The sequence below is a fragment of the Crocuta crocuta genome, unplaced genomic scaffold, assembly GCF_008692635.1.
Source record: "Crocuta crocuta isolate KB4526 unplaced genomic scaffold, BGI_CrCroc_1.0 scaffold237, whole genome shotgun sequence".
Taxonomy (NCBI): domain Eukaryota; kingdom Metazoa; phylum Chordata; class Mammalia; order Carnivora; family Hyaenidae; genus Crocuta; species Crocuta crocuta.
This window is the reverse complement of record NW_027531914.1, coordinates 1,458,634-1,486,535: the sequence shown is the minus strand read 5'-3', so window position 1 is coordinate 1,486,535 and position 27,902 is coordinate 1,458,634. Positions and strand designations below refer to the sequence as shown.

The 27,902-nt window shown below is 43.1% G+C and overlaps 1 protein-coding gene and 1 long non-coding RNA gene across 4 annotated transcripts in view; one reads left to right on the top strand and one right to left on the bottom strand.

Annotated features, from left to right (window-relative positions):
* The window catches only part of LOC144240462 (uncharacterized), a 31,311-nt gene extending 23,623 nt beyond the window's left edge, over nt 1–7,688 (bottom strand). For all 3 annotated transcript variants that reach the window (XR_013337729.1, XR_013337731.1, XR_013337730.1), the window contains exon 1: nt 7,403–7,688. This is a non-coding gene — a long non-coding RNA (uncharacterized LOC144240462). The remainder of the gene's footprint in view (nt 1–7,402) is intronic.
* The window catches only part of SCD5 (stearoyl-CoA desaturase 5), a 150,852-nt gene that overhangs the window by 80,534 nt on the left and 42,416 nt on the right, over nt 1–27,902 (top strand). Inside the window, exon 2 of the mRNA XM_077774794.1 lies at nt 11,956–12,086. Within this exon, the coding sequence (XP_077630920.1) occupies nt 11,956–12,086 (131 nt within the window). The remainder of the gene's footprint in view (nt 1–11,955; nt 12,087–27,902) is intronic.

Below are 27,902 nucleotides of genomic sequence, written 5' to 3'. Positions count from 1 at the left end.
CAGTTAAGAAACTGATGTCCAGGAGAGAGAGACACATATGGACCAGGGAAATGTAATGATTGCTGAGTAATATTATATCCAAGTAAAGCTAGTGGTCATGACTTTTAAAGTGAGACCAATCAGCATGGTTGTATATTTTTCTCTGGCTGAGTTAGTTGCACAGGTACAAGAACACATGTTCCCTGCCCTCCCGGAGATTATGTTTTAGAGAGAAGATGGCATTAGGTCAATGATTCCTTATTTATTACAATGTGATGACTGCCATATTGAAAACCACAGAGGGCAAGAGAGCATCTAGCGTGGATACCTGGCCTGGTCTGAGTGCCTGAAGTGAGCCCTGTATGTTTGGAATGAGGTTCTCAGTTTTTTTTTTTTTTTTTTTTTGAGAGAGAGAGTGAACAAGCAGGGGAGTGGCAGAGAGAGAGAGAGATAGGAGGAGAGAATCCAAAGCAGGCTCCACACTGTCAGCACGGAACCCAACACAGGGCTTGAACTCACAAACCATGAGATCATGACCTGAGCCAAAACCAAGAGTCAAATGCTTAACTGACTGAACACCACAGGTGCCCCATTTTTTAAAAATTACAAATAGGGTGGTGCAGTAGCAGAGTAGTAATGAGTTACACTGTAATTTTGTGTTACTTAATGATCTGCTATGGCTGTCATTCTGTCTTATAAGCCGTAAACCAACCAGGAGAAGTAGCATTTACTCAGAACTTTAGAGCATGTTAAGTGGACCTAATTGAAGGCAGGAAGGACACTTGAAGAAAATAGGCAGTACACGTAAGATGCACGAACTATGTCTTCTCTCTCTTGCTCCATTCCCTTTCTGTTAAATCTTCCTAGAAGATGCAGGCAGTTGCTTAAAGATTCACACCATGGGAGGAGAAAACACATCTTCTTGCAGCCCATGTACAACTCAAGAGAAGGCGGTTTAGTGGAGGGAGATGGGAATTGCAAAGAGGGGCTTGGGGATATTGTAAGTCTGACAGAAGTTAGAAGGTTTTAACAGTAAACAGAAACCTTTTGCTTTTCAGCCTGTAAGACCCTGGTGAAAATGTTCTGCTTTCGAGGGAGCTGTTGAAATAGTACCTAGGAGGAGTTTGCCTCAGAATCTTGAAACTTGTAAACCCACACCTTTAAAGGGGAGATGTCAGGTCTAGTTGAAATCCTTTGTTAACACCATTTCATGAGATGAATGGCCAAGGAGGGCCTTGTGCTGTCACTGGCAACCCCATTGCGGGACCTCTCCCTCTCAGGGCTGGCCAGTCGGCAGAACACTCTGGGACCCTAGACCAGTAGCATCAGCACCGCCTGTCAGCCTTCCTCCCACGGCATGAATCAGAATCTCTGGGAGGGGGTCCCAGCATCTGCATCTCAACATGATCCCCTGGTGATGCGTATAACACATTAAAGTTGGAGAAGCCATTGATCTTTCATCCCAGTCCTTTGTTTTCAGCCTATTTATTAAATAATTTCAGAGATAAATTACTCCTACAGCTCCCAATGAAACCAGAGAGGTGTGAAGAAGCAAGGGCAGGTGCAGTCACACCAGGAGAATGAACAAGAAGGCTACCAAGAACTCTGCTAAGAATAGAGCAGGATTCTCTACCTTGGCACTACTGACATTTTGGTAATGATAATTCTTTGTTAGAGGGAGAGTCTGGGCACTTAGACTGTATAGCAGCATCCCTGGCCTCTACCCACTGGATGCCAGGAGCACCCTTCAAGTTTGGGTTTGTGACAGCTAATAATGTCTAAAGACTTGCTCAATGTCCCTTGGGAGTGAGGAGGAGACAAATCACCCACCCCCTTGAGAAAGCACAGGCTTGAGTGATAAGACATGTAGGTGTTTTCAGAGGGTGTTATCAGGAAAGGGAATATTTTACAGGGCAGTGGAGTGGCGTTCATAAGAGGGGCAGTAATATGTGCCCGTGCTCACTGCTCACTGGGCATGGCTTGCACTTTGCATGCTTACCTCTTTTCATCTTTATCACATGTTTGTTGTGAAGTAGGTACTATTCCATCCCCCTTATGGATGGAGGAACCAAGGTTTAGAGATGGTCACACTAATAAGTGATATACAAGGGATTCAGTCATTCAGTCCCAGGTTCATTTTATTATTTTTTAAAATGTTTATTTATTTTTGAGAGAGAGTGAGAGCGAGTGGGGGAGGTACAGAGAGAGGGGGCGACAGAGGATCTGAAGTGAGCTCTGTATTGACAGCCCAGAGCCTGATGTGGGGCTCGAACCTATGAACCATGAGATGCTGACCTGAGCTGAAGTTGGACGTTTAACTGAATGGGCCACCCAGTGCCCTCCTAGGTTCATTTTAACCATAATGCTACATTGCCAATCATATACATGTATACGTACATGTCTATCTTCTATATGTATTCTTTATCTGTGTCTCTCCATCTATTGGTCTGTTGGTCTCTTCTTAACTATCTTCTGAATCTAGGAAGGACTGGAGAGGAGAAATAGCCACATACTGCCCAGAACCCCAAACTGACTTTCAAAGCACTTGAGCTGGCTGACAAAGCAGGTATCCACGCATAGCATCTTCTCCATTGCAGCTCTTCCCGCTCCCCCAGGCTGCCCTGTCCCTAGGAGCCTTCACCCTGCTTGTTTGCTCTGGATGCAACCTCTGCCCTCCCCTTGGTGGAAGACAATTCCTTGGTGCTAATCACATCTTCCTGCTGGTTTCTGCAGCAGGAGCCCTGCTGCATGCCCCTCCCCCCAGCCGGGTGCCTAGATGTCAAAGTCCCCACTGTCTGGGGCCTGGTGGGGACAGCTCACACCATCAAAGGGAGCTGCTGGGAGGGGAATGTGGACAAGACCAGAGTTCACATGAAAAGGCAGCCTGGTTTCTCCTATCCTGAGAGTCGCTTAGAATTTATGGATCCCCAAGTTCCCTTTGGAGCTTCTGGCTCCACAGAGGGTCAGCATCTGGGTGGGTTAGAGAGAGCACCTAGACCTCGCTGGATCTCGGCTGCTCCATTTATAAATTGAGGGGATGGGACCAGATGGTCTCCTAGGGTGTACCTCCTAGGGCAGCGGTTTCTTAGCTCCGGTTGTGCATCAGAATCACCTCTGGAGAGAGATGCCAGCGGCCCCAAAGAGGAATTTTTATATCGTGTGTTGGTTTAAGAAATCAAGGGAACCAGACTTCCTTTTGCAATCTGTTCCCAAATATTGATCTTTCATTCAATCACTGCTGTAATAGGAGTTGTAATGATCTTATGTATGCAAAGTATTTGAAGGTGAACAAAAGAAGATTGTTTTAAAGGGCACCTGGGTGGCTCAGTCGGTTGAACGTCTGCCTTCAGCTCAGCTCAGGCCATGATCTTGCTGTTCATGAATTCCGAGCCCCGCATTGGGCTCTGGGATGACCACTAGCTCAGAGCCTGGAGCCTGCTTTGGATTCTGTGTCTCCCTCTCTCTCTGCCCCTCCCCTGCTCACAGTCTTTCAAAAATAAACATTAAAAAAAAAAGAAGATAGTTTTAAGAAGTATTAGAGGGAGTTGTATAGCAAAATATGAACAGGGATTGATCTGGAGTGGTGACTGCTTTTCCCGTCTCTACTCTCCATGCATTTTCTAAACACTTGCATGCCGAATGCTCTTAATAACTTCCCTTGGCCTGAGCAAAGAGTCCAGTCACCTCAGTGCGGCAAACAAGACCTGTTTGGCCCTACATTTAAACCTGTTTAACCTTTTATTGACCACCCCTTCCCCTCTCACCCTGGGCTTCAAACACATGCTTTTAAAAAATTGTGGTAAAATATACATAATGAAATTTATTATTTTAAGTGTGCAACTGTGTGCAATCAACTACATTCACAGTGCCGTGTAACCACCACCACTATCCATCTCTAGAACTTTTTCATCATTCCAAACTGAGACTCTGTACCCATTGAACAACTCCTCATCCCCCGCTGCCTCCATCCCCTGGTAACTTCCATTCTACTTTCTGTCTCTATGAATTTGCCTCTTCTAGGTACCTCATGTAGGTGGCTTTATACATTTCTCTTTTTGTGTCTAGTTGCTTTCATTTAGCATAGTGTTTTCAAGGCTCATCCATGTTCTGTGGCATGGGTCAGAATTCCATTCCACTTGATGGCCAAATAACATTCCATTGTAGGAACACCACATTTTGTTTATCCATTCATCCGTTCATGGACATCCGGGGTTGTTTTCACCCTTCGGTGAAAAAGTACCTGTTTTCAATTCTTTGGGGATATATACTCAGAAGTGGAATTGCAGGATCACATGGTAATTTTATGTTTAACTTTTTGAGGAGCCACCAAACTTTTCCGCGGTGGCTGCATCATTTTTCATTCCCACCAGCAATTCACAAGGGTTACAATTTCTCTACATTCTCTCCAACACTTGTTATTTTCTGTTTTTGTTTTGCTCTAGTAGCCATCTGAGTGCATGTGAGGTGGTTGGATACAGGATTCTTGTCATATCCTCTTCCCCAGCCCAGATCTGTGCATTTGGGGGTCCCTCTGCCTGAATCTTGCCTCCTCATCACCTTTCAGTGGTTAGCTTAATTCTCACTTCCACTACGAAGTCTTCTCTGGTCCTCCAAACTAAATGATCTCCTATTTATTTATTTATTATCTGTACACCCAATGTGGGGCTTGAACTTACAACCCTGAGATGAAGCGTTGCATGTTCTTCCAACTGAACCAGCCAGGCACCCCTAAATTATCTGCCTTTTAATCTCTTTTACATTATGCTGTTCATCTCCTCTGCAGCACTTGCCATAATTTATAATTATACAGCAAGTAATTTACTTTTCAAACTCTTATTGACTCAAGGAGGCGAAGGCCCATGTTTGTGTGGTCACCTTGTAGACCCAGTTCTGTGGTCTATAATAGGAGCTCAGTAAANGTGTTTTCAAGGCTCATCCATGTTCTGTGGCATGGGTCAGAATTCCATTCCACTTGATGGCCAAATAACATTCCATTGTAGGAACACCACATTTTGTTTATCCATTCATCCGTTCATGGACATCCGGGGTTGTTTTCACCCTTCGGTGAAAAAGTACCTGTTTTCAATTCTTTGGGGATATATACTCAGAAGTGGAATTGCAGGATCACATGGTAATTCTATGTTTAACTTTTTGAGGAGCCACCAAACTTTTCCGCGGTGGCTGCATCATTTTTCATTCCCACCAGCAATTCACAAGGGTTACAATTTCTCTACATTCTCTCCAACACTTGTTATTTTCTGTTTTTGTTTTGCTCTAGTAGCCATCTGAGTGCATGTGAGGTGGTTGGATACAGGATTCTTGTCATATCCTCTTCCCCAGCCCAGATCTGTGCATTTGGGGGTCCCTCTGCCTGAATCTTGCCTCCTCATCACCTTTCAGTGGTTACCTTAATTCTCACTTCCACTACGAAGTCTTCTCTGGTCCTCCAAACTAAATGATCTCCTATTTATTTATTTATTATCTGTACACCCAATGTGGGGCTTGAACTTACAACCCTGAGATCAGGGTTGCATGTTCTTCCAACTGAACCAGCCAGGCACCCCTAAATTATCTGCCTTTTAATCTCTTTTACATTATGCTGTTCATCTCCTCTGCAGCACTTGCCATAATTTATAATTATACAGCAAGTAATTTACTTTTCAAACTCTTATCGACTCAAGGAGGCAAAGGCCCATGTTTGTGTGGTCACCTTGTAGACCCAGTTCTGTGGTCTATAATAGGAGCTCAGTAAACTGTCTCATGAAGCCTTGGGTTGCCTGGAGTTCCCAAGGCAAGCTGAGGCTGGACTGGATGCAGACTGATGGTGAGGGTGTTTTTGGAAGTGAACTTGCCAGTTGGTAAAGGCAAAACACAAAACAAGGGTCTTGACTTTCAGCTTATGTTTCGAGCTGACTACAAAGTCTTGATGCATTTAGGCTCCTCCCATTAGGATTAAGGCAACCCTGAGAGGACAAGCAGCCAGCAAGGATGTTGTGTGTGGGCTTTTTCTGCCTTAGATTGCATCCTGGCTGCTCACTTTCTGTCTTGTTGCCTTCATCTGTAAGATAGAGATCGTATTACCCATCCACTACACTTGAGGTGAGTAGTCAGTGACTGGCTGTGTATAAATTTAGAACATAGACTGGCACATGGAAAGCTCTCAGTCAATAGTAGCTATTATTATTTAGTAGCTTTCACTCCGGTGCTAGAGGGACATAGATAATATGCACAGTTAAAGAGTTGTGCCAACTGCCTCCTCTGTCTAGTGCTCACAGGTGGGTCTCGAAGGGAACTGTCCATCTCTCCCTCTGATTAGGTCCAGAATTAAGGGAGTTTTAACTTTTGTTTCTTAACACCTCTGCAGAACTCTTCTCTGGTTGTATGGTCCAGAGGGGGTCACTACAAAGATTCTCTAAACATTGTTCCAATAGACCACTCATGAGAGATGGGAGGCTCTGCCTTCCACCATGGAAACCAAAGGGACCGTGGGTTCTCTCTCTGTTGCTGGGGCAGCTAGGGCTGGCTCCTTGTGATCCGAGCATGGACAAACAGGTGCTTCTGCCTTTGAACCTTGGGTCTTGATACATTCAGGAGAGGGGTCAAATAGAGACTCTTCTTGGCAGCTGTGGAAGATTTAAGAGACCACAGTATGACATGAGTGTGCAGTGGTGCAGTGTCCAGGGGTGATGATGCCTGTGGTGGCATCCTAGGCAAATGGTTGATTTTTGTTTTGTTCCATTTTGTTTTGTGGTATAGCGGTTTTATTCTACATTGAGAAAATATACATAATAATAAAGTCTATTAGGAATTCGGTAATAGTTTTTTCAATGACTGCTTTATTGAGTTATTACTCATGACATACAACTCACCTGTTGGCTTTTAGTATATTCACAGAATTGTGCAACCATTACCAAAATCAATTTTACAACATTTTTATCACTCGTCACACCAACCCCCCCATGCCCATTTGCAATCACTCCCCTTTTCCCTCTCTGCCCTCCCAGCTCTTTGCAACATGAATCTACTTTCTGTCCCAATAGACTGCAAACTGTTCTTTTTTTAAAAAAAAATTATTTATTTATTTTGAGAGAGAGAGAGAGAGTGAGAGAGCATGTGAGCAGGAGATGGACAGGGAGAGAGAAAGAAAGAGAGAGAGATTAAATCCCAAGCAGGCTCCACACTGTAAGTGCAGAGCCTGACAACACAGGGCTCAAACTCACAAACCATGAAATCATGACTTGAGCTGAAATCGAGAATTGAACACTTAACCTACTGAGCCACAGACATCCCAACAGCAAACTGTTGTTAAACCAGGATTTAAAGTATACCTTTCTTCCCTTAGAGTAAGGTTTCTACTTAAGTCTTGCATTACTGTTGCCACAGAACAAATCACCCCAAAATTTAGCAACTTAAGGTAACATACATTTATGTTCTCACAGTTTTTGTGAAGCAGAAATCCAGGTACCACTGGTGCTCAGCCCTCTGGTCCAGGATCTCTCACAAGGCAGCACTGTCTTGGCCCAGGCTGCTATCCTATCTGAAGTTTTGACTGGGGAAGGATCTGCTTCCAAGTTCCCTAACACTGTTGTTGACAGGACTCAGTTCCTTGAGGATTATTGGACTAACGCCTCATTTCCTCACTGGCTTTTGGCTGGTGGCCACCCTCACTTCTTGCCACATGGACCATCCCAATGTGGCAACTTACTCTGTCAAAGCCAACACAAGAGAGAATCTGCTAGCAAAACAGAAGTCACAATCTTTGTGACCTAATCATGGAACTGACGTTCCCTCAATGTTGCTATGTTCTATTGGTTAGAAGCAAGTTACTGAAGGGGAAGAAGCTACACAAGACATGAATACCAGGATGTAGGGAACATTGGGGCCATTTTGGAGGCTCTGTACCAAAACGGTCTTGCAACTGTCCTGTCCCCGCCCCCCACCATGAGATCTATAGGCTATTTAATATCTTTTTAATACATTTAAAATTTTTAATGTTTATTTTTTGAGAGAAAGAGAGACACAGAGTGCGAGTGGGGGAGGATCAGAGAGATAGGAAGACACAAAATCTGAGACAGGCTCCCGGCTCTGAGCTGTCAGCACAAAGCCTGACAGCGTGGCTCAAACTCACAAACGGTGAGATCAGACCTGAGCTGAAGCTGGACACTTAACCGACTGAGCCACCCAGGCACCCCCCCACACACTCTTTTTTTCCTTGAGCTAACCTGAATTGGTGACTCTTCTTTGCATCCAGACCAATATAAGTGTTTGTTGTTTACTATTCTGTAATTTTATGATTCTGANAGACACAGAATCCCAAGCAGGCTCCAGGCTCTGAGCTCTCAGCACAGAGCATGACATGAGGCACAAACTCACAAACGGTGAGATCAGACCTGAGCTGAAGTTGGACACTTAACCGACTGAGCCACCCAGGCACCGCCCCCCCCACTCTTTTTTTCCTTGAGCTAACCTGAATTGGTGACTCTTCTTTGCATCCAGACCAATATAAGTGTTTGTTGTTTACTATTCTGTAATTTTATGATTCTGATTTCTATTGATCTAGTTCCTTTCTCTGTGAGGCATGAGCTACTTGGTAAATTTATTGATCCTGCTTGTTACTCCTTTTCCCCCCAAAGTTATCAATTCTATATCTGAGTAGTTGACTATCTCAGAGCAACTAGGCACCACTCATCTGAAAACTAGTTTGGATATTAATCTCCACAAAGATTATAGAAAAGAGGTTAAAAACCTCTCAAATTCGCCCTATCAAAATAGGAAAACTGAGTCCTGTTAATATAACAGTCTCATAATCAAATCAGGGTTTTTGTAGCTCATCCTCATTTGAGCTATGGCCAGAGGTTGCTTTCTTCCCCAGAGGTTCTGCAGAAATTTTAGTATCAGAAATCTAGGGGCACATGGGTGGCTCAGTCAGTTAAGTGTCAGACTTCTGGTCAGGTCATGATCTTGGGGTCCGTGGGTTCGAGCCCTATGTCAAACTCTGTGGTGACAGATCAGAGCTTGGAGCCTGCTTCAGATTCTGTGTCTCCTTCTCTCTCTGCCCCTCCCCTGTTCATGCTCTGTCTGTCTCTCAAAATAATAAATAAACATTAAAAAAAAAAAGAAATCCAGAGCAAACTAGCAACAAGAAAAGGGAATTTGCTGCCTCACATAACTAGGAGAAATACTGGTGAGGCTCACAGTATCAAAAGAACTGTAGAGCTCCAGGGGCTGCAGCCAGGGGCGCGGGGTGGGCAACTCTCCTCCTTGCTTTTAACTGGCATCTCCATCATCTTCATGTCTCACTTACTTGGCCTCGTTCTCTTCTATTGCAATCATGTCTTGATATGTGACCTTTTAATCTCTGAGCCAGAAGAGAGAGAAAGGTTGGGTCAGGTGTTTATTCCAGGGCCAGAAAGATGGGGTACTGTGGTAGGCCAGGCCTGCGTTCTATGGCCACATTCTTGTTGCCAGAAGAAGGACCGTGAAAAACCGATAGCCACTACTGCCCAGTTCAGATCAACCATGTAAGTGATCCCTGAAATACTGGAGATCCTTTACTGGAGAGCCATTGTCTGTGATAAAACTGTCTGGGAACCATGCATTGAATGGATTCTTTTTTGTTCAGTGTTTTTCATGGAATCTTGGAATTTATTTCACTGCACCCAAAGTCCAGTGTCTTAGTCCACTGGCAAAATAGAGTCACATTGAAGTTTTCCATGACAGATTTGTTATTCCCTAACTACTTGACAGTTGGGGAAAAATTATTGGTAGAGACATGAAGGCCAGTGATGACATGACAATAGCTGTACATTTCATAGACTCATAACCATGATTAAATTATAATAACAAAATAGGCCAGATCATTTTATATACTGTTACTTTTGCGATTAATGGGCAGATTGTTATTTTTTGTTTTTAACTTTTCAAGTAAGGAATCATTTGTCAAGTTCCTGAAAACCACATGCATTCTGAGACTCATTAATCTCAGTGCCAAGTTTAAGTTGTGTTTTCAGACCCATATAAATATTGATTGAGATCAAGATCAGTTAGACCTGACCTTTGAGAGATGTTGTATGGTTCTACCTTTAAATATGTATATTGACACTGAAGTTACCCAGTAATTCTTCTAGACAAGTGCTATGATAGTCTCCCTAAAAACTCTCTTGTCTTGGTACCATCCCCAATTGGTCAGGGATGTACTCACAGTCAATCACTTGTTCTTTGCCAGATTGTTATGGGGCGTCTTGTATATACTAAGTGCTAGAAACAATTGTGCAACATAATATGCCTGATCCTACCTACTTAAAGCTTGGTTTAGAGCTCTCCCCCCAAGTAAGGAAGAAGCTCACTGTTAAATTTAGACTGGAATCCAATTTTAAGGATGACAGTGGAGTGTAGAGAAGTAAAGATAAAACTTACTTGATGTCTCCTAGAGGCATAAGGGAGGAGAGGGGTCAGGAACTTGGTTCTTGGTTCAGACTAGGAACTGACTCTTAACAAAGACACATCCTAGCTTTGTGACACTGGGAAATTAGTTAACTTCTTTAAGCCTTGGTTTCCTCATCTATAAAATGGGGCTAATAATAATATAAACCTATAGCATTGTTTGATATGTTTTTAATAAGATAATCCAAGCAAGACATTTAGCATTGTGTGGGCATATTTCTTTAAAAGCACTAAAGTAATTGTAGTAATCTCAGGAATCATGATGCGGGGGGGGGAGGGGGTCCCTGTGTGTTNAAACCTATAGCATTGTTTGATATGTTTTTAATAAGATAATCCAAGCAAGACATTTAGCATTGTGTGGGCATATTTCTTTAAAAGCACTAAAGTAATTGTAGTAATCTCAGGAATCATGATGCGGGGCGGGGGGGTCCCTGTGTGTCTCCTTTATACCATGCTTTTTTCTGACAGTTTTTAAAAAATTTTATTTTATTTATTTTGAGAGAGAGAGAAGGGGGGGAGGGAGGGTGGGCCAGAGAGAGAGAATCTCAAGTAGGCTCTGCACCCCCAAAGCAGGGCTCAATCTCATGAACTGTGAAATCATGACCTGAGCAGAGATCAAGAATTGGTTGCCTGACTAAGCCACCCAGGCTTCCCTACACCATACTTCTATAACTTTCCCCAGGTCTTCATACAAAGAGCAATCCACCCCGACCACTGGGGGGGCAGCATGGGGTCTCTGGCAGAGGCTTTGGAATAAGGCTAACTTGGGTTTATATGCAGGATTTAACTCTCAGAGATCCAGTTCCTCAACTGTAAAATGAGACACTACTATATGTCACGAGGATTAAAGAAAACATTTAAGTGTGTGGTGGATAATAAGCTCCACTGTAGGCTGGCTTTAAAAACATTCCCCACCTGGCCATCTTTGCCATCCCAGGTCATAGGGATGGTGTAAGTGGGGATCTTAGAAGGCAAATCTCAGTTGTCCCTATTGTTATTTTTATTCTCATTCTTGCTGGTCCTGAGCCAGATTTCACTGCTTTTAGGTCTGGCCTGATTTGCTTCAAATCAAGGCCTGTGGAGTCATGATAATGGCCCTGCTATTTAGAAATACGGTCTTATTAACAAACACACTTCCTAGCACAGATGCCAGTCAAACGGCAACATAGAGATCAATCTCAGCTCTACGGAGAGTGGGCATGTATGACTGAATTACAAATACCCACTAATGTGATTAAGACTGAATGAAGACTGGCAAGAAACATTAGCAAATAAAAGACTTGTTCGATAGAAAAAATTAATGTTCAATGTTCAAAGTTTCTTGAGGAAAGTTCTCACCACTTCTGCCTGGTACTGGAAAGCTACAAATCAATAAAAAGTCTGCATTTCCCCAAGTTATCGATTCTTCCTTCACATTGCAGATTCTTCTCCTAACACATTTCCCATGGGTCTATGCAGAAGAGAAAAAAAGCATGGGGGATGTGTAGAAGCTTGGTGACATTTACTGACATTCTCGCCGCTTGTGTTTTGCAGCCTACTTCTGCTTCCTCCTATCTGCTCTGGGCGTGACAGCTGGTGCCCATCGCTTGTGGAGCCACAGGTCCTACAAAGCCAAGCTGCCTCTGAGGATATTTCTGGCTGTTGCCAACTCCATGGCTTTCCAGGTGGGGAATGAAGGGCCCTCTCTGCCTTAGGGACCCAGCGCAGATGGCACTGTGAGAAGGGGTACAGACCTGCTCCCTGTGGACTGGCCATTCCTTCACTTCCATTCCAGGCTCAGTGATCAGGTCCCCAAGCATTCCCCTTCTGTCCCAAATGTCTATCTCCTTGTAGCTTTAGATATGGTAAAATGTCCCCTAGGGGTTTCGTGCCCCCAGGAATACTAAACCACAGAGCAGGAAAGCGATTCCTCCACCCAAAACCTATGCCCTGAAACCCTCAACATTTGTCTGGCCCCACCCAGGGCCAAGTTCTGTGCTGAGTATGCTACCTGCATATTGTGTTTGACTGTCATAGTAACCCCATGACCTAAGTATTCTGTGTGTCCCCATTTTACAGATGAGGAGCTATGGCTTAATGAAGTTAAAGAACTTGCAAATTATATGGCTGAAAGTGGTATATGTTGGATATATACCCTGGATACAAGTGCAGGTCTCACTCGAAAGCCATTCATTGCTCCTAGAAAACTTATCCCCGAGCTCACCCTATCATTTTTTGGTAGAGGTCTATTGAATATGGTGCTAGAAGACAGGATTTGAGCCTTAACGCTGATGGTTGCTGGCAATCATTTACTCACCTTCAGTGTCTTCATCTGTAAGAAGAAGAATATGATTTTACTCCCATAGTTGTTATGAAATCATTGAAAATTGCAGGGAACTATAAAAATGTAAGAGAACTATAAAAATGTAAGTCACCACTGCATCAGGATTGGGCCATATCCTTTAGGACTATTCCAGTTGTAGAACATTCCCCACCACCTCGGGCACTTTCTAAGCTGCTGGATTTTGAGTTGATTCTGGATTTCTGTCCTCCCAGTTCCTCATCTGATCCAGGTAGGGTGGATGGGAACAGCTTGCTTTCAGAGTGCCTGCCAATATATGAATGCAGATGACTCCAGGCTCCATGTGTTTTCACCCGTTGGGAAAAAATGGTAATTTGCAAAACGGCTGTAGGGTCCAGGGAAACAAGCAACCATCAAACATGCAAGTCCCGTGGCAGCCTCCGCAGTGGGCCTCCCATCCCTACAAGCCAGCCTGACCTGAGCATTTCTCCCAGTTGTTCTCATGTCTAAGGGTTCATTTTCCTATTTCCCTCCCACAGTTTGAGCCTTCGTAAAGCACACAGGATATAACACAATAAGTCGTAGGGAACACAATTCCTATTATGGATCTCTCCTGGTTATAATTCAAGCACAGTCAGGAATTAGTACCAGGGTCCTGGAGAAAAAGCTATTGTGCTCAGAGGAGCAGGTGGCTTGTTTTTATATTCTTTTGTTCATGGACGGCAGTGTGAACTACACCGCACCTTATTTTGACTTCAGTGTTGTGCTTTGTTTATCATAACAATGAGTCATGATAATGATAATTTAGAAACTCATTGACTTGGGCCTTAGATGCTATTTAGGACTTAGTAATTTTATTTGTTTTGTTTGAGCAGTTTATTATTTCTAGCCTTCAATTACACACTCATGTAGTTACAAAGCACCTCTACTATTAAAATTTTTTTCCTACCCGAACAACCTGAAATTGAGAACATAAAATTCTTATTTCCCTTTTCCCCATGAAACTATTTATTTACAACTCAGTTTTTGATGACCTGAGTTTCCTTAGCATAACATCACATAATAGAACATCACACTGTGATTTTAACTTTACTTTGGGGAGAAAATACATTGTAGAGGGAAGTATCCAGGGTCCGGAATAAATTCTTGGCTCTGCCATTTGTTAAATGTGAGTCTCTGTGCAAGTCCCTCTTCATTTGTCTGCAAAGCAGCGGGGGGAATAAATAATATTTACCTCAAGGGTTGTTGGAAGAATGAAATAATGAACAAAGAGTGCCCAACTTATAGTTGCATTCAGTGACCATTGTCCCCTCCTTCTTTATGAGAATTGGCGTACTGTGTTATGTGTTCCTTCATTTCTGTGTTATGGTGCCTATCATGTAGAAGGCACTCAATGATGGTTTGTTAAAGAAGTGAGAAATGAATGAATAGTTTCAAGAAGTATTTTTAGAAACCATCAAATTTGAACTATGCCTACTTCTTTCAGGCTCCCATTGTGGTGGGTTTTTTTTGAAAGATAGAAGAAGAAGATGGCTGAGGGAGGTGCACTAAATTCCTCTTTCTATGCTAGACACAGTGGTATAATGTTAGCAAACACGGTCACAGGCCTTGCCTTCATACAGCTTTATATATAGTGGAATATTAGAAAACCAGAAAAAAATAAAGAGAAAGGATGAGGGCACTTAGTCCATCTTAGTTCATTTCCCATTTAATTTCATGCTCTGGATGGGAAAAGAAGCCACTGGACTATCCTGAAAACACAATTTCCCAGTGGAAATGTCAGTACTTCGTGGGTCTGGGGTTTATAACGTCATAGACCTAGGTAGGAGGCATCTGTAAGGTAGCATAGGGCCAGCTTCCATACAGTGCATAACTGTGTCAATGGGAAAGAGTACAGTTGATCCAGACTGCTTAACCTGGGGATAGAGGAACCTAGGAAAGTAAAAATGTGCTGTGATCTGTCCATGTACGGTACAGACCTGCAACCCTGATTTAATGGAGAGTCATTGATTCAGCTTCCCTTGGAAGTCAGGTTACTGGGGTTCAAGTCTGTGCCTTTAGGGAACCTCTTCACCAGGAAAGAAAAATTAAAGCAGCAGCAAAGAGAAAAACAATGGAAGGTTCAACATCAGAGAGGGGGCAGGAATGCGTGGGATCTAACCCACATGCAGAAGTGCCTCAAAGAGAATTGTAACAGGATGAAATTCATTAATGGATTTCAGATTACAAAGTAGTCTGTAAATAAAAAATCCTTTACAAATATAGAATGTTACAGCCCATAACTATGGGGAAGCAAGGAATACTGAATAAAGGGTGTGATGAGAATGCCTTATAGTTTTCTAGGTCACCTGGAGTCCATTTTAAACAGTGTGGTTTCACTTTTGCATTTGTAATATTGTAAACTCCCTGAACAATATTTAGAAAAATAAAGGAACAATGAATTACAAAGCTTTACAGATGCTATGGGCGTGACCATTCTGATGGAGTAAAGCACAGGAGAACCTTAGATTGGCAATCCCTCTCAAATGACAAGAATATAAAGCATTTTACAAGCAATCAAGATGTCCTTCAATAGGTAGAAAGATAAATAAACTGTGATACATCCAGACAATGGAGTATTACTCACTACTAAAAAAGAAAAGAACTCTCAAACCATGAAAAGACATAGAGGAAAATAAAGTACATATTAAGTAAAAGAAACCAACATGAGAAGGTTACAGACTATGATTTCAACTATGTGGTATCCTAGAAAAGGCATAACTATGGCGACAGTAAAAAGATTAGTGATTGTTGGACACTGGAGGGGCAGTGACATTTGAGGGGAAGGGATGAATAGGCAGAGTACAGAGGACTTCTAGTGCAGTGAAAACACTTAGACAATACTATATGTGTCATTATACATTTGTCCCAAACCCATATGAATGTGTAATCAAAAAACTCACAAACAAAAATCCAGGACAGATTCTACCAAACATTTAAAGAAAAGTTAATACCTGTNAATCCCTCTCAAATGACAAGAATATAAAGCATTTTACAAGCAATCAAGATGTCCTTCAATAGGTAGAAAGATAAATAAACTGTGATACATCCAGACAATGGAGTATTACTCACTACTAAAAAAGAAAAGAACTCTCAAACCATGAAAAGACATGGAGGAAAATAAAGTACATATTAAGTAAAAGAAACCAACATGAAAAGGTTACAGACTATGATTTCAACTATGTGGTATCCTAGAAAAGGCATAACTATGGCGACAGTAAAAAGATTAGTGATTGTTGGACACTGGAGGGGCAGTGACATTTGAGGGGAAGGGATGAATAGGCAGAGTACAGAGGACTTCTAGTGCAGTGAAAACACTTAGACAATACNGGGGATTATCTGTATTTGAAGATGATGAGCAAGGCTTTTGCTAGAAGCTGCAAGTGCAATCTTCAAGAATAATCTTCTTAAAATTGGGGCTTAAACATTTGAAATTTCCTGTTCTCTTTCTTCTGTAGAGGATGTATCCACATGGGGCAGGGGTGGTAGTGGGAAGGTGCTTTAGTCTGAAAGATGAAGACAGGGCAGCAGTGATAGACAAGGAGCTATGGTAATCCTGTCCCTTGCATTCAGCAGAGACCCCCTGAGCTCCTCTCTGGCCCACTCTCCTTCCATATCAGTAGGATTCCAGTCAACCTGCAAAATGGGTTTGCAAATTCCTTATAATTTTCTCCTAGTCACGTATGGACCCAGGTAAGATGTTCCTACCATCCAGTGGCACCCAAGAGTTCAGTTTTCACAAGCACTGGCCAGGACTTTAGATTTGTGCTCTCACACTCATGCACAGACCCCTTCTGGCTGCAGCTGGGTCTCTCATGAACTTAGCCAAATAGCAACTGTTAGATGCTGCAGCCTCCTCTCTGCCCACAATTACTCATCAGTTCCTAGTAAAGAAGCATTGGGTTTTGAGCTGGAAGGGATTTAGTCTAACTCCTCTTATTTTGCAATACAGGGTAAAGAGAAGGGTAGAGAGGCCCAGAGAATGTCAGTGACTTGTGAAAGGTCACACAGCATGTTAGTGGGTAGACCAGAGCGAAGCCTGTCTCTTGACCCTCCGGCCGTGGATGTTTTAGGCTCACCCATGGGGGTTGTGTGATGTCCAACAGCGTTATCTGTGAACAACCTCTAGTTGACTCTTGTTTATTTTATCCTCTGTGACATCTTGTTTTTTAATTGGCATATTTAAACTATTCTCATTTAAAGCGGTTACTGATACCGTTGGAGTATAACATCTATCCTGTTTCTGTTTGCTCTTCATTACCCTTGTTCTTGGTAACTTTTTGGTCTTCCCTGGTTTGAACAGCACATTTTACATTTCTATTTCCCTCTCTACTTTTAGCATATCAACTATACTTCTTTTTACAATTGTGTAGTGGTTGCTTTAGAGTGTGTAGTATGCATTTAGAACTAATCCAAATCCACTTTCAAATAACATTACAGCACTTCCCAGCAACCTTACAGCAGAGCATTTCCAATTCTTCCTTCTGGTCCCTTATGACATCACTGTCATTCATTTCAATTATCCATGAGCTCTAATCACCAAATACATTGTTGCTACCATTATTTTGAACAAACTGTTATCTGTTAGATCAATTAAGGATAAGAAAAATTGAAGTTTTATTTTACTTTCATTTTTTCACTCTCTAATGCTCTTCTTTCTTTATGTAGATCTGGGTTTCTAACCTATGCCATTTTCCTTCTCTCTAAAGAAATTCTTCTATCATTTCTCGCAAGGCAAGTCTACTGATGACAAATTCCTTCCATTTTTGTTTGTCTGAGAAAGTCTTTATTTCTCCTTCACTTTTGGCGAATAACTTTGTTGGGTATGGAATTCCAGGTTCGAGGGTTTTCTTTCAGCACAGTATTTCACTTGTTCTTGCTTTCATGTTTTTTAAGAGAAATCTTAATGAATAAATAAATCTTAATAAATAGTGTACCTCTGTAGGGAAAGTATTTTTCCCCTCTGGCTTCTTTCATTATTTTCTCTTTGCCTTTGATTCTCACAGTTTGAATATGATATGCCTAAGTATANTGCGCTATTTATCCTGCTTAGTGTTCTCTGAGTTTCCTAGATCTATGGTTTGGTAAGTGTCATTAATTTTGGAAAATTTTCAGCTGTCGTTACTTCAAATATTCCTGCTGCTTGTTCCTTCTTTTCTATTTCTTCCCCTTGTGCTGTTCTAATTACACAGTAGTTACATCTGTTATAAGTGCCCTATGGTTCCTAGGTACTCTGTTCTGTCTCTTCTTTTTGCATTTCAGCTTGGGAAGTTGCTATTTATGTCTCTTCAAGATCATCGATTCTTTCTTTAGGAACGTCCAGGCTATTGGTGAGCCCATCAAAGGCATTCTTCTTCACTTGTTGCAGTTTTTCTGACTTCCAGCATTTTTCTTTCATCCTTTCTTAGAGTTTCCATCTTTCTGCTTATATTACCCATCTGTTCTTGCATGGTGTCCACTTTTTCTCTTAAAGCTCCTTGCATATTAATCATAGTTGTTTTAGATTTCCAGTCTGATAATTCCAACATCTCTGCCATATCTGAATCTAATTCTGATGCTTGCTTTTTCTTTATAGATGGATTTTTTTTTTGCCTTTTATCATACTTTGTAACTTTTTTAAAGTGTTTATTTACTTTTGAGAGAGAGACAGAATGTGAGCAGGGGAGGGGCAGAGAGAGAGGGAGACACAGAATCTGAAGCAGGATCCCGGCTCTGAGCTGTCAACACAGAGCCCGATGCGGGGCTCGAACCCACGAACCGTGAGATCATGACCTGAACCAAAGTAGGACACTCAACCGACTGAGCCACCCAGGTGCCCCTGTAACTTTTTGTTGAAAGCTGGACATGATGTACTGGGTAAGAGGAACTGAAGAAATAGGTGTTTAGTGTGAAGTTTTATGTTTACCTGGCTAGGAATTGGGCTGTGTGCTTACTATGCACTATAGCTATGGTGTCAGGAGCTAAAATTTCCTCTCCAGTATTGTTTTTTCTCTCCCATATTGTCTTTGGGTTTTCTTAGAGATTTCTTCTTAAATGAGGCCTAAGGCTCTCAGTTCTTTCACTTGAGGTCCTGTCATCATACAGGAGCACTATTGACATGGAGATGAGGGGACTGGTTCTCCATCTGTGAGCCTGAGGTGAGTATTTCCCCTTCCCAGGTCAGTTAGGCTTTGGTAAAACCCTGGTTGATTAGGATCTGATAAAATAGTTTCTCTTGAGGACAGGTCTTGGAAAGAGAACAGAGAGCTCTGTGTGTATTTCAGAATGAGTACTTTTCTCCTCCACCTGCTGGGAGAACCAGTTGTTCATAGTGAGAACCTGATAGGGCTCCTGGAGGTAAAATTTATGAGGGTTGGGGCCCCCTAGTCCTGGATCTTAGTGTTTTTAACTCTCAAGCTTATCCACACTCAGACTTGAGCACTTATTACGGTTTAAAGTATGCCTGCCTGTCCTGGCACCAGCTGTGGGCTTTTGCTCCTGGATTTCTGCCTCCGGGAGGCAGTGATTCTCTGTAACTGCCTGTTTCTCTCTCTACTTTTCAGGGCAGCAGTTTGCCCTGTGGCTTCATTTCTCGGATGGATCTAAGAAGAGTTGTTGATTTTCAGTTCATTCGGATTTTTGTTGTTGTCGCAAGGATGGGAGTGACTATTTCCAAGCTCTTTACATGTCAGACCAGAAAGTGGAAGTTGCAGTGTCATTTGCAAATGGACCAAACTTTATCTCTAAATACATCAAGTAAATCACATAGTCATGGGCCGTAACCATTGGCAAGTATAGAACTCTGCAACAATAAAACAACTCTCTAGTGCTACTACTTACCAGCACTTCACTAAGTACTTCATATAGTCTTGCAACAATACCTCTAAAAGGTAGATACTGTTATTTTCTTTTCATTTGATAGGTGACGAAATAGAAAGAAAAGAGCCTATGTAACCTGTCCAAGGACACACGGACTGAAATGACAGAAGGGGAATTTTAAGTGCAGGCGGCTCCACTCCAGAGGCCCCCCTCTCACTGCGACCCTCCAGTGCCTCTCCCAGGATCAAAGTGTATATTTTCATCCTTTCATTCAGCAAATAGATGGACTGAGCATTGTTCCAGGCACTGGAGAACACGACAGACAGGCACACAGGTCCCTTTCCTCATAGAGTATCGATTTCAGTGGGAAAGAGAGCAAATAAACCAGTAAGCAAATGAATCAAGAGAGGTATTCAGAGGGAAAAAAGAAGGTGAAGAATTTAAATACAGTGATGTGACAGAGTGCCAGGGCGGTGGCTTCTTTAGAGAGGCTGATGAGAGAAGCCCTTGCTGACCTGAGGAGACAACCGCTAGGGGAGGAGGGATCCAGACAGAAGGGGGAGCCAAAGCAAAGATGGGAACAAGAATGGTGTATGCAAGGAAGAGAAAGGTGGCCAGCGTGGGTGGTCCCCGTGGGCGTGGGAGATGGTTACTGAAGAGATTATAGAGAGGGGGACAGGTGTCACATCAGTGCAGGGCTCTGTCCGGTATAGCAGGGAGGTTGGCTGTTGTTCTAAATGCCATGGCAGGGCACTCCGGACGTTAGGAGGGGGAGCAACATGGCCTCCCGTATTTCAGTGACATGATTAAGCCTCAGACCCTGAACATGTGCCAGATTCAGGATCTTAGACCAGCCCCCAAGGCTGGGTCTGTGTTGGGTGTGCATGTGAAGGAGAGGGGCTTGCATACAAGGCAATGACCTCGAAGCAGCACCTGGTGGCAGTAAGGGAGGAGAATAAAACAGAACACTCAACTGCAGGCTCAAGAATCCTTACCCTTACGTGGCTCTCTGAGCAGGCTCTACCTCGCTCTGCAGAGATCCCGTTTCAGTGTTCGCCGCCTTTCCTAACCACGAGTCTAAGCCTCAGACGTAACAGCCTTTCTTCTGCATGTCAGAAACAGGTTCGCCTTCCTCCTTTCAGGTTGGGCAGATGTTGCTGGTTTCCTTCCAGTGTAAACAGGCAGTCGCAGAAGCGGCCCTGACCCGGATGCCGTGAGAAGGTTTCTCGGCGTGCTTTCGGAAGATGCTTGCACACTGTGCCTCACGCTGTCCCCACCGCCGTTGACCCTCCTGGGCACGTGTGGAGGTCACGTCAGAAGGGCAAACAGCTCGATTGTCTTTGAGCAACCTCTCTGCTCATGATGTTGGTGATTTATGGAATCATCAGGGCATTGCTGTCATATATATACCGTTCTGTAACTTCGTCCATATTGGCAGGCTGCTCCTACCGATGACGGGCTGGAGGCAAGGAGGGGAGAGAGAGAGAGAAGAAGCTCCTGAGGCGGCCACAGGAGGCACCGCATTTCCTGAATGTGTTGACCTGGCAGGATTTCCTACTAGTAAGAATGGACCTTGTAAGGCAGAGGTTAAAATGGCCCCTGTCCTAAGATGCCTCACCTCCTTCCTTGTTGTGGATCTAGGCCAGTGGAAGTGGGGACAGGAGCGAAACCACCCAAGGAAACAAACCTCAAGGGAATGAAAAGGTGATAGCCTGGGATGGCCTGAGGAAAGGGAGTCATTCCGCAGATGGGCATGTGAGCCAGAGGGTGGCTTGCCTGTCACATTGCCCTGACCCCTAATAGAGCAGTGACTCCCCATATGGGTCTCACCTTCTGTATGGTGGTGTCTTCCTAAGCATTTCAAGGTGATTATATTTTTATAAAGAAAAAGATACATAGTGTAAAGGCACCCAGAGAGTTTTTATTCAAGGAAATAGTTGGTAAAGTAGAGGGTGTTTTTGCAAACATGTAGCTATCAGATTTTATATGTTCGTCTGGCTCCACATCTATATTGGAAGAAATGACACTTGTTTAAGATGAATTCCACATGCAGGCCTGTCAATATAGAATCTATTCTGAAACATATTTTCAAGTTAAGTGTTTCATTCTGCTTGTTTCTCACGAGGAAGATCTTTGGAGGAGGCACTCAGACCAGGCACCTCATTAACAAGGTCCTTTTTACCCCCACCACTCTCTTCTCTCTTGGAACCCACCAGAAGGTTTGAACAGAGTGGGGGAGGGAGGAGGCTCGGAAGCTGAGTCTAATCCTTTATCTAACAGCTGAAGAAACTAAGGTTCCAATGTCTGAGCTGATTTTTGTTTATTTCTCCACATGGTCTCGAAAACTCTGTGTAGGTGTCGAAGGACACTGTGTCGTGATGCAATTCCTTGATGAGCTATTTCTTCCCAGACCTGCCACCGACCATTTGGGCCAAGCTAGCACTGAGTTGTCACTCCTTACTCTTTATTCCCACTGCTCTCCTGCCAAACACTCCACGTTGTTGCTTTCTAGGGTTCCCTACCCACTGATTATTTTGCATTTTGGATGATTTGTCTCCCAGCTGCCTTCATTTGCATTTTTCCTAAATCAAATCTCATTGTGATCATTTCTATTCATATTTCCAACCTCTTTAGATCCATCTGTGTTGTTTCTCTGTCCTCAATGATGTCTGCGGCACCTCCTAATTTGGTAACGACCAAAAAACGTCATTAACAAAATGTATATGCCTTGCCTCCCAGTCATTAATGAAGATGCTAAATAAAACTAGATCTCTCAGGTCCATTGGGACCTTCCATTAGCCCCCTCCCCTGTCCCCTCCTCCTCATTAGATATTGAGCTGTTTCTCTTCTCTTGTCCTTGTTTATCAAAGTTCAGGCTTTCAGAATGAAATCTGGCCATGTGTAGCAACATGGATGGAACTTGAGGGTGTTAGGCTGAGTGAAATAAGTCAGGCAGAGAAGGACAAATACCATATGTTTGCAAGTATAGGAGGATTGGGAGGAACTTAACATGTTAAGGACCATGGGGGAGAAGAAGGGGAAAAATAGTGGGGGAGGGGAAGGGAAGCAAACCATGAGAGACTCTTGAATGCCAAGAACAAACTGAGGGCAGATGGGGTGGGGGGAGGGGGAGGGGGTGATGAGCATGGAGGAGGGCACTTGTGGGGATGAGCACTGGGTGTTATATGGAAACCAACTTGACAATAAAACTATTTAAAATAGATTTTAAAAAATTACTGTTGGGGGGGCTTGGTGGTTCAGTTGGTTGAATGTCTCACTCTTGATTTTGGCTCAGGTCATGATCCCAGGGTCATGGGATCAAGCCCTGCATCAGGCTCCATGCTCAGCGTGGAACTTGCTTAAGATTCTCTCTTTCTTGGGGTGCCTGGGTGGCTCAGTTGGTCAAGTGGCTGACTTTGGCTCAGGTCATGATCTTGCGGTTCATGACTTCGAGCCCCGCGTCGGGCTCTGTGCTGACAGCTCAGTCTCAAGCCTGCTTTGGACTCTGTGTCTGCTTATCTCCCTGCCTCTCCCCTGCTCACGCTCTGTCTCTCTGTGTCTCAAAAATAAATAAACACTAAAAAATTAAAAACAACAACAACAACAAAGTTCAGGCTTTCAGTCATCCTGTCACAGTTCCTACTAGCGCCAATGAGAGCTCTTGTCCCAGCAGTGTTTCAGGGATGCTCTTTTACATGTTTTATTAAGCTCCAAAGATACAAGAGCCATTGAATCAACAATTTTAATTAATAGTAAAATTTTTATACTTTTTTAATGCCAGAGGAACTTTCTAGCCTTGCTTTTAAAAACTCTTAGAAGACAGACACATTTGATTATCTTCATCTTCTCCGGTTGACTCCTCTATGGCTTTTTGTGTAAATCTGTTAGTTAATTCCTTTTTAATTTAAAGGTGCATAAACCTCTATGTGCTTATGAGGAATACAAGAGACGTATAAGAAATGGCCCTTGTCATTAGGAGTTTAGATCTGACAGAGCCGGCTACCCTTTTGTACAATAAAAGGGGACTTTTACAAGACAATGTGGAGTTAAATTGCCCAAAAGCTTCATACTGACTCTTAGGGCTGCAGAAATATGAATATGGGCTAGGGTACTGGGGTAAAACCTAATGCAGAAGGGCAGATGGGCCTTGAAAGGTGAGAAGGACTTGCATAGGCAAGGAAGAAAGGGGAAAGGAGGGGAAAGACTTGAGCACAGGTGGAGAGAGAGGAATAAGGATGGCACACTGGGTGGGGTCCCCACAGTAGGAAATCGATCTAATTGCAGAAGGGAACTGACTGCTGTACCAGGCTGGCAAGCCCAGCTACCTGCAAGGCATCCCTCCCTGGACATCCCTTAGCCTCCCCAAGCCAGTGTGCCCAAAACCAAAGTCATGACTCTTCTGTCTCCCCCTCAACCACGTCTAGTTTTCCCTGCCAAAAATCTGGGCATCATCATGATTTCTTCATTTCCCTCATCACCTGTCACTGCTGTCTTTTAACCAATCTCTTCAAGTTCCACTTTCTAGATACTATCTTGCATCTGTATGCCTCTCAACTGTGCTTCCCTCTGGTCCAAACCACCACGTTTTCTTGCCTACACTGCCGCAGATGCCTCATAAACTGGTCTTTCTCCTGCAACATCTGCCCCTCTCCATACTGCAGCCAGACAGAACTTATCAAAAATTAAACCACTCTCTAGCAAAAAAGAGAGAGAGAGAGAGAGAGAGAGAGAATTGGTGGCTTAGCATTGCATTTGGAATGAAATCCAGCCTTGTGATGGCCTCAAAGGGCCTGAGTGCTCAGGCTTTTGCATCCCAATGCTTCCTTTCACACCAAGCACACCTCACTATAATTCTGACACTATAAGCCCTGAGCTGGCATCAGATCCCACAAGGTAAAGCCTCTGCCCTCCACGTGGCTGCCTCCGCTTCAGGTGACAGCTGCAAGTAGGGTTTCTCGACCCCTGGTGCCTCTGACCTACCGGCTACAAGCTCCCACAGTTCCCTCAGGTTTGATAATTCACCAGAACAATCCAGAACTCCAGAAAGTGTTGTACTTCTTATTACAGTTTTAATGATAAAGGATCTGATTATCTGATTAGAAAATCAAGACCATCCAAATGGGAGAGACACATCGGGTGAGGGCTGAGGGTCCCTCGGGTAGAGCTTCTGTGCCCTCTCCCGGTGGAATCAAGGTGTGCTACCTTCCCTGCATCAGTGCCTTTATCAGTCAAGAAGCTCCTTCAACCCTGTGTCCAGAGGTTTTACTGGAGTTTCATTACAGGAGCATGATGATTAAATCACCGGTCGTATGGTTGAACTCAGTCTCCAGTCCCCCTTCCCTCCCAAAGTGCTAACCTGTAGTCACCTGGTGGATCTTTCTGGTGGCCAGAGTGATCCTGAAGCCATCTGGGGGCCCACCAGAGTCACCCCATTAGCATAATAAGGAATTTTATCACTAAGGAAATTCCAAGGGTTTGTAAAGCTCTGAGCCAGGGACCACGGGAGACAAACACCAGATATATTCTTCATTACACCACAGTACCTCTTAGACGTCACACTTGCCCTACCTCCTTGCACCCAACACTCTGGTGTCTTTCCTGGATTGGGTCTCCTACTTCCTGGATCGTACCCAGTCCTTCCCTATGCCCCAGACAGCTCCCTTCTCCCTCCCACCCAGCTCTTCTCAGCCTGCGGGTTGCCTGATAAGAAAGTCCTTGCCTCTCTTCCAGTCCCCTCATTATTTCCCATACATATTTGCTTCATAGCACTAATCTGAGTCTGAAATGATTTTATTTATGTTGACTCCATTAACTTCATGTTTGTCTCCTCCATACAATATAAACTCCTTGAGGATAGAGCTTTGGTTGTCCTGTTTCTTATCTCCTAGCACATACCAACAGTCAGTAAATATTTGTCCAATTAAAGAATAAATGAAGTGGGAAAGATAAGGATGATCAGTCCAGTTGAAGCTCTTTGATTGTCGAGAAGAAGGAATGTTTAGGCTTGGTGAGAAAAGTAATACGGAGAGGTTGTTGGATAACAAACAAGAGGATGATGGGTATTTGGGGAGAATGAATATGGGGAGGATGGTCATAGTGTACCACATGTATTGCCCAGAGGGAAATGACCAAGGCCCTATGAGTCAGAAGGCCATTACAGGAGTCACACAGACTGACAAAAGCCTGAATAAGGGTGGCAGGGTAGAAATGGAGTGGAAAGAGAAAATCTGAGATTTTCAAAGTGGCCCTTGACATTTTTCTTTGTAGTTTTAACTCTTCATTTTGAAATAATTTCAAACTTACAAAACACTTGCAAAAATACCATGAGGAATCCTGGATACCCTTCACCCAGATACACTAATTATTGATACTATTGCCTCATTTGCTTTATTACTCTCTTTCTCTTTCCATATGTGTGTATATGCATTCTTCTGTGTTACTTTTTTTTAAATCATTGGAGACTAAGTTATAAACACCATACCTTTTCTTCCCTAAATACTTCATTTATAGGAACTTTATTGTAGTTCCTAATAGGAAAGACATTTTGTAAAAATATAGAACATGGACCAAAATCAGGGGATTTATTGTTGATAAAATGCTATATCCAGGTCACCTGGGTGGCTCAGTCGGTTGAGCGTCCGACTTCGGCTCAGGTCATGGTCTCACTGCTTGTGGGTTCGAGCCCTGCATCAGGCTCTGTGCTGACAGCCTGGAGCCTGGAGCCTGCTTCAGATTCTGTGTCTCTCACTTTCTCTGCCCCTCCCCTGCTCATGCTCTGTCTCTGTTTCTCTAAATAAACATTAAAAAAAAATTTTTTTAATGCAATATCCATGATCCTAGCCCAAGAACCTGTTCTGGATCCTGTGTTACAGTGAGTTGTGATGACCCTTTAGTCTCCTTCCATCTAGAATATTTCCTCAGTCTTACCTTGATTTTGTGACATTGACATTTCTGAAATGCATAGACTACCTATTTTATAGAATGTTGCCCATTTTGGTTTGCTCATGTTTTCTCATACCTGCATTCTGTGCATTTTTGTCGGGAATGCTGTATTAATAATCCTGTGTCCTGAGCATCAAATAAGAGACGCATGATATTGCTTTGTCATTATCCCATTATCGGTGTTACAAACTTTGATCACTTAGTTAAAGTGGTTTTTACTCAATTTCTCGTGTAAGATGATTATTTTTCCTTTTGTAGTGAATAAGTGATTTGTGCTGAGATACGATAAGCCTGTGTAAATATTTTTCCTTCATCAGCCTTTTACCTAGTAGTCTACCTAGTAGGCATACATGGATGATTCTTGCTGGAATCAGTTATTGCCATGGCACCTTCTTCTACCTCTATACTTATTATTTGTTTGTTTGTTTGTTTATTGGCTCATGGATTCTTATTTTATGAAATGGTTTTTAATCCATTACTGTTAGTCATCTTAATGCCCCAAATTATTTATCAAATTCTCCCAGTTTGTTCACTGGGAGGCACTACAAATGGACTCTTATGTCTTTTTTAACACATTCCCATCATTTTTTGAGTAATTCTTGACTTTCTGGCACAACAAAATAGACCACGTTCCTCTTGTGCTTTTCCTACCTTAGGCCTGACATCTGCCCTATCATCAAAGTCCTGACTCCTTTTAATGGGAAGTGGTATTTTAAAAACAAGATGGAGGAGCAAGTTGTCTCTTTGCATGTTGGGCTGTCATTGTTTTTGAGGCCCTTTCTTCCCTGAAATTTTGACTCATTGAGGGAAGGAGATATAGCTCAGGAGACTAGAACAGTGGTCATATAACTGACCAAAAATACCTCTAAAAGTCAAATTGGAAGATTCACAGGAGGCCAATTTGTCTACCAAGAAGACTGACCGAGCCATTTTCAGAATGTGTGTTAAAAAATGTATTTTCATTGTAAGAGATTTAAATGATGGAGTAATAAAAGAAAATATAAAACGTCCTTTTCCTTCTTTGCAATCTTTAAGTTTTGTCAGCACTTTTTAAATCATGAAAGTTGGCTTTCAACGCTTACAAAACCTCCCCAGGCCAAGTGCCACGTGAAGGCTGTGCAGCAGGTGGGAACTTGTTCTCTGGAAGCTACAGTTTGCCTGGTGGTATAGACTTCTGCCAGGCCTTTCTTGGGGACTTTCTGGGTTCTTCTTCCAGATTGCCAGTGTTATCTGGAGGGATATCAGTGCTGACCCAGTATCAACAATGGGGAAAGCACTGAATGTTCTTCACTGTTTGAATAGTACAGTGTTGGCATCTGAACTGGAGGAGATTAAATTCAGACCCCAGAGACTGAGATAAAGTCTATTTCAAATGAGCTTTATGGGTCCTAAAGAGTGGAGGCAGTGGTGTCTTCTCCTC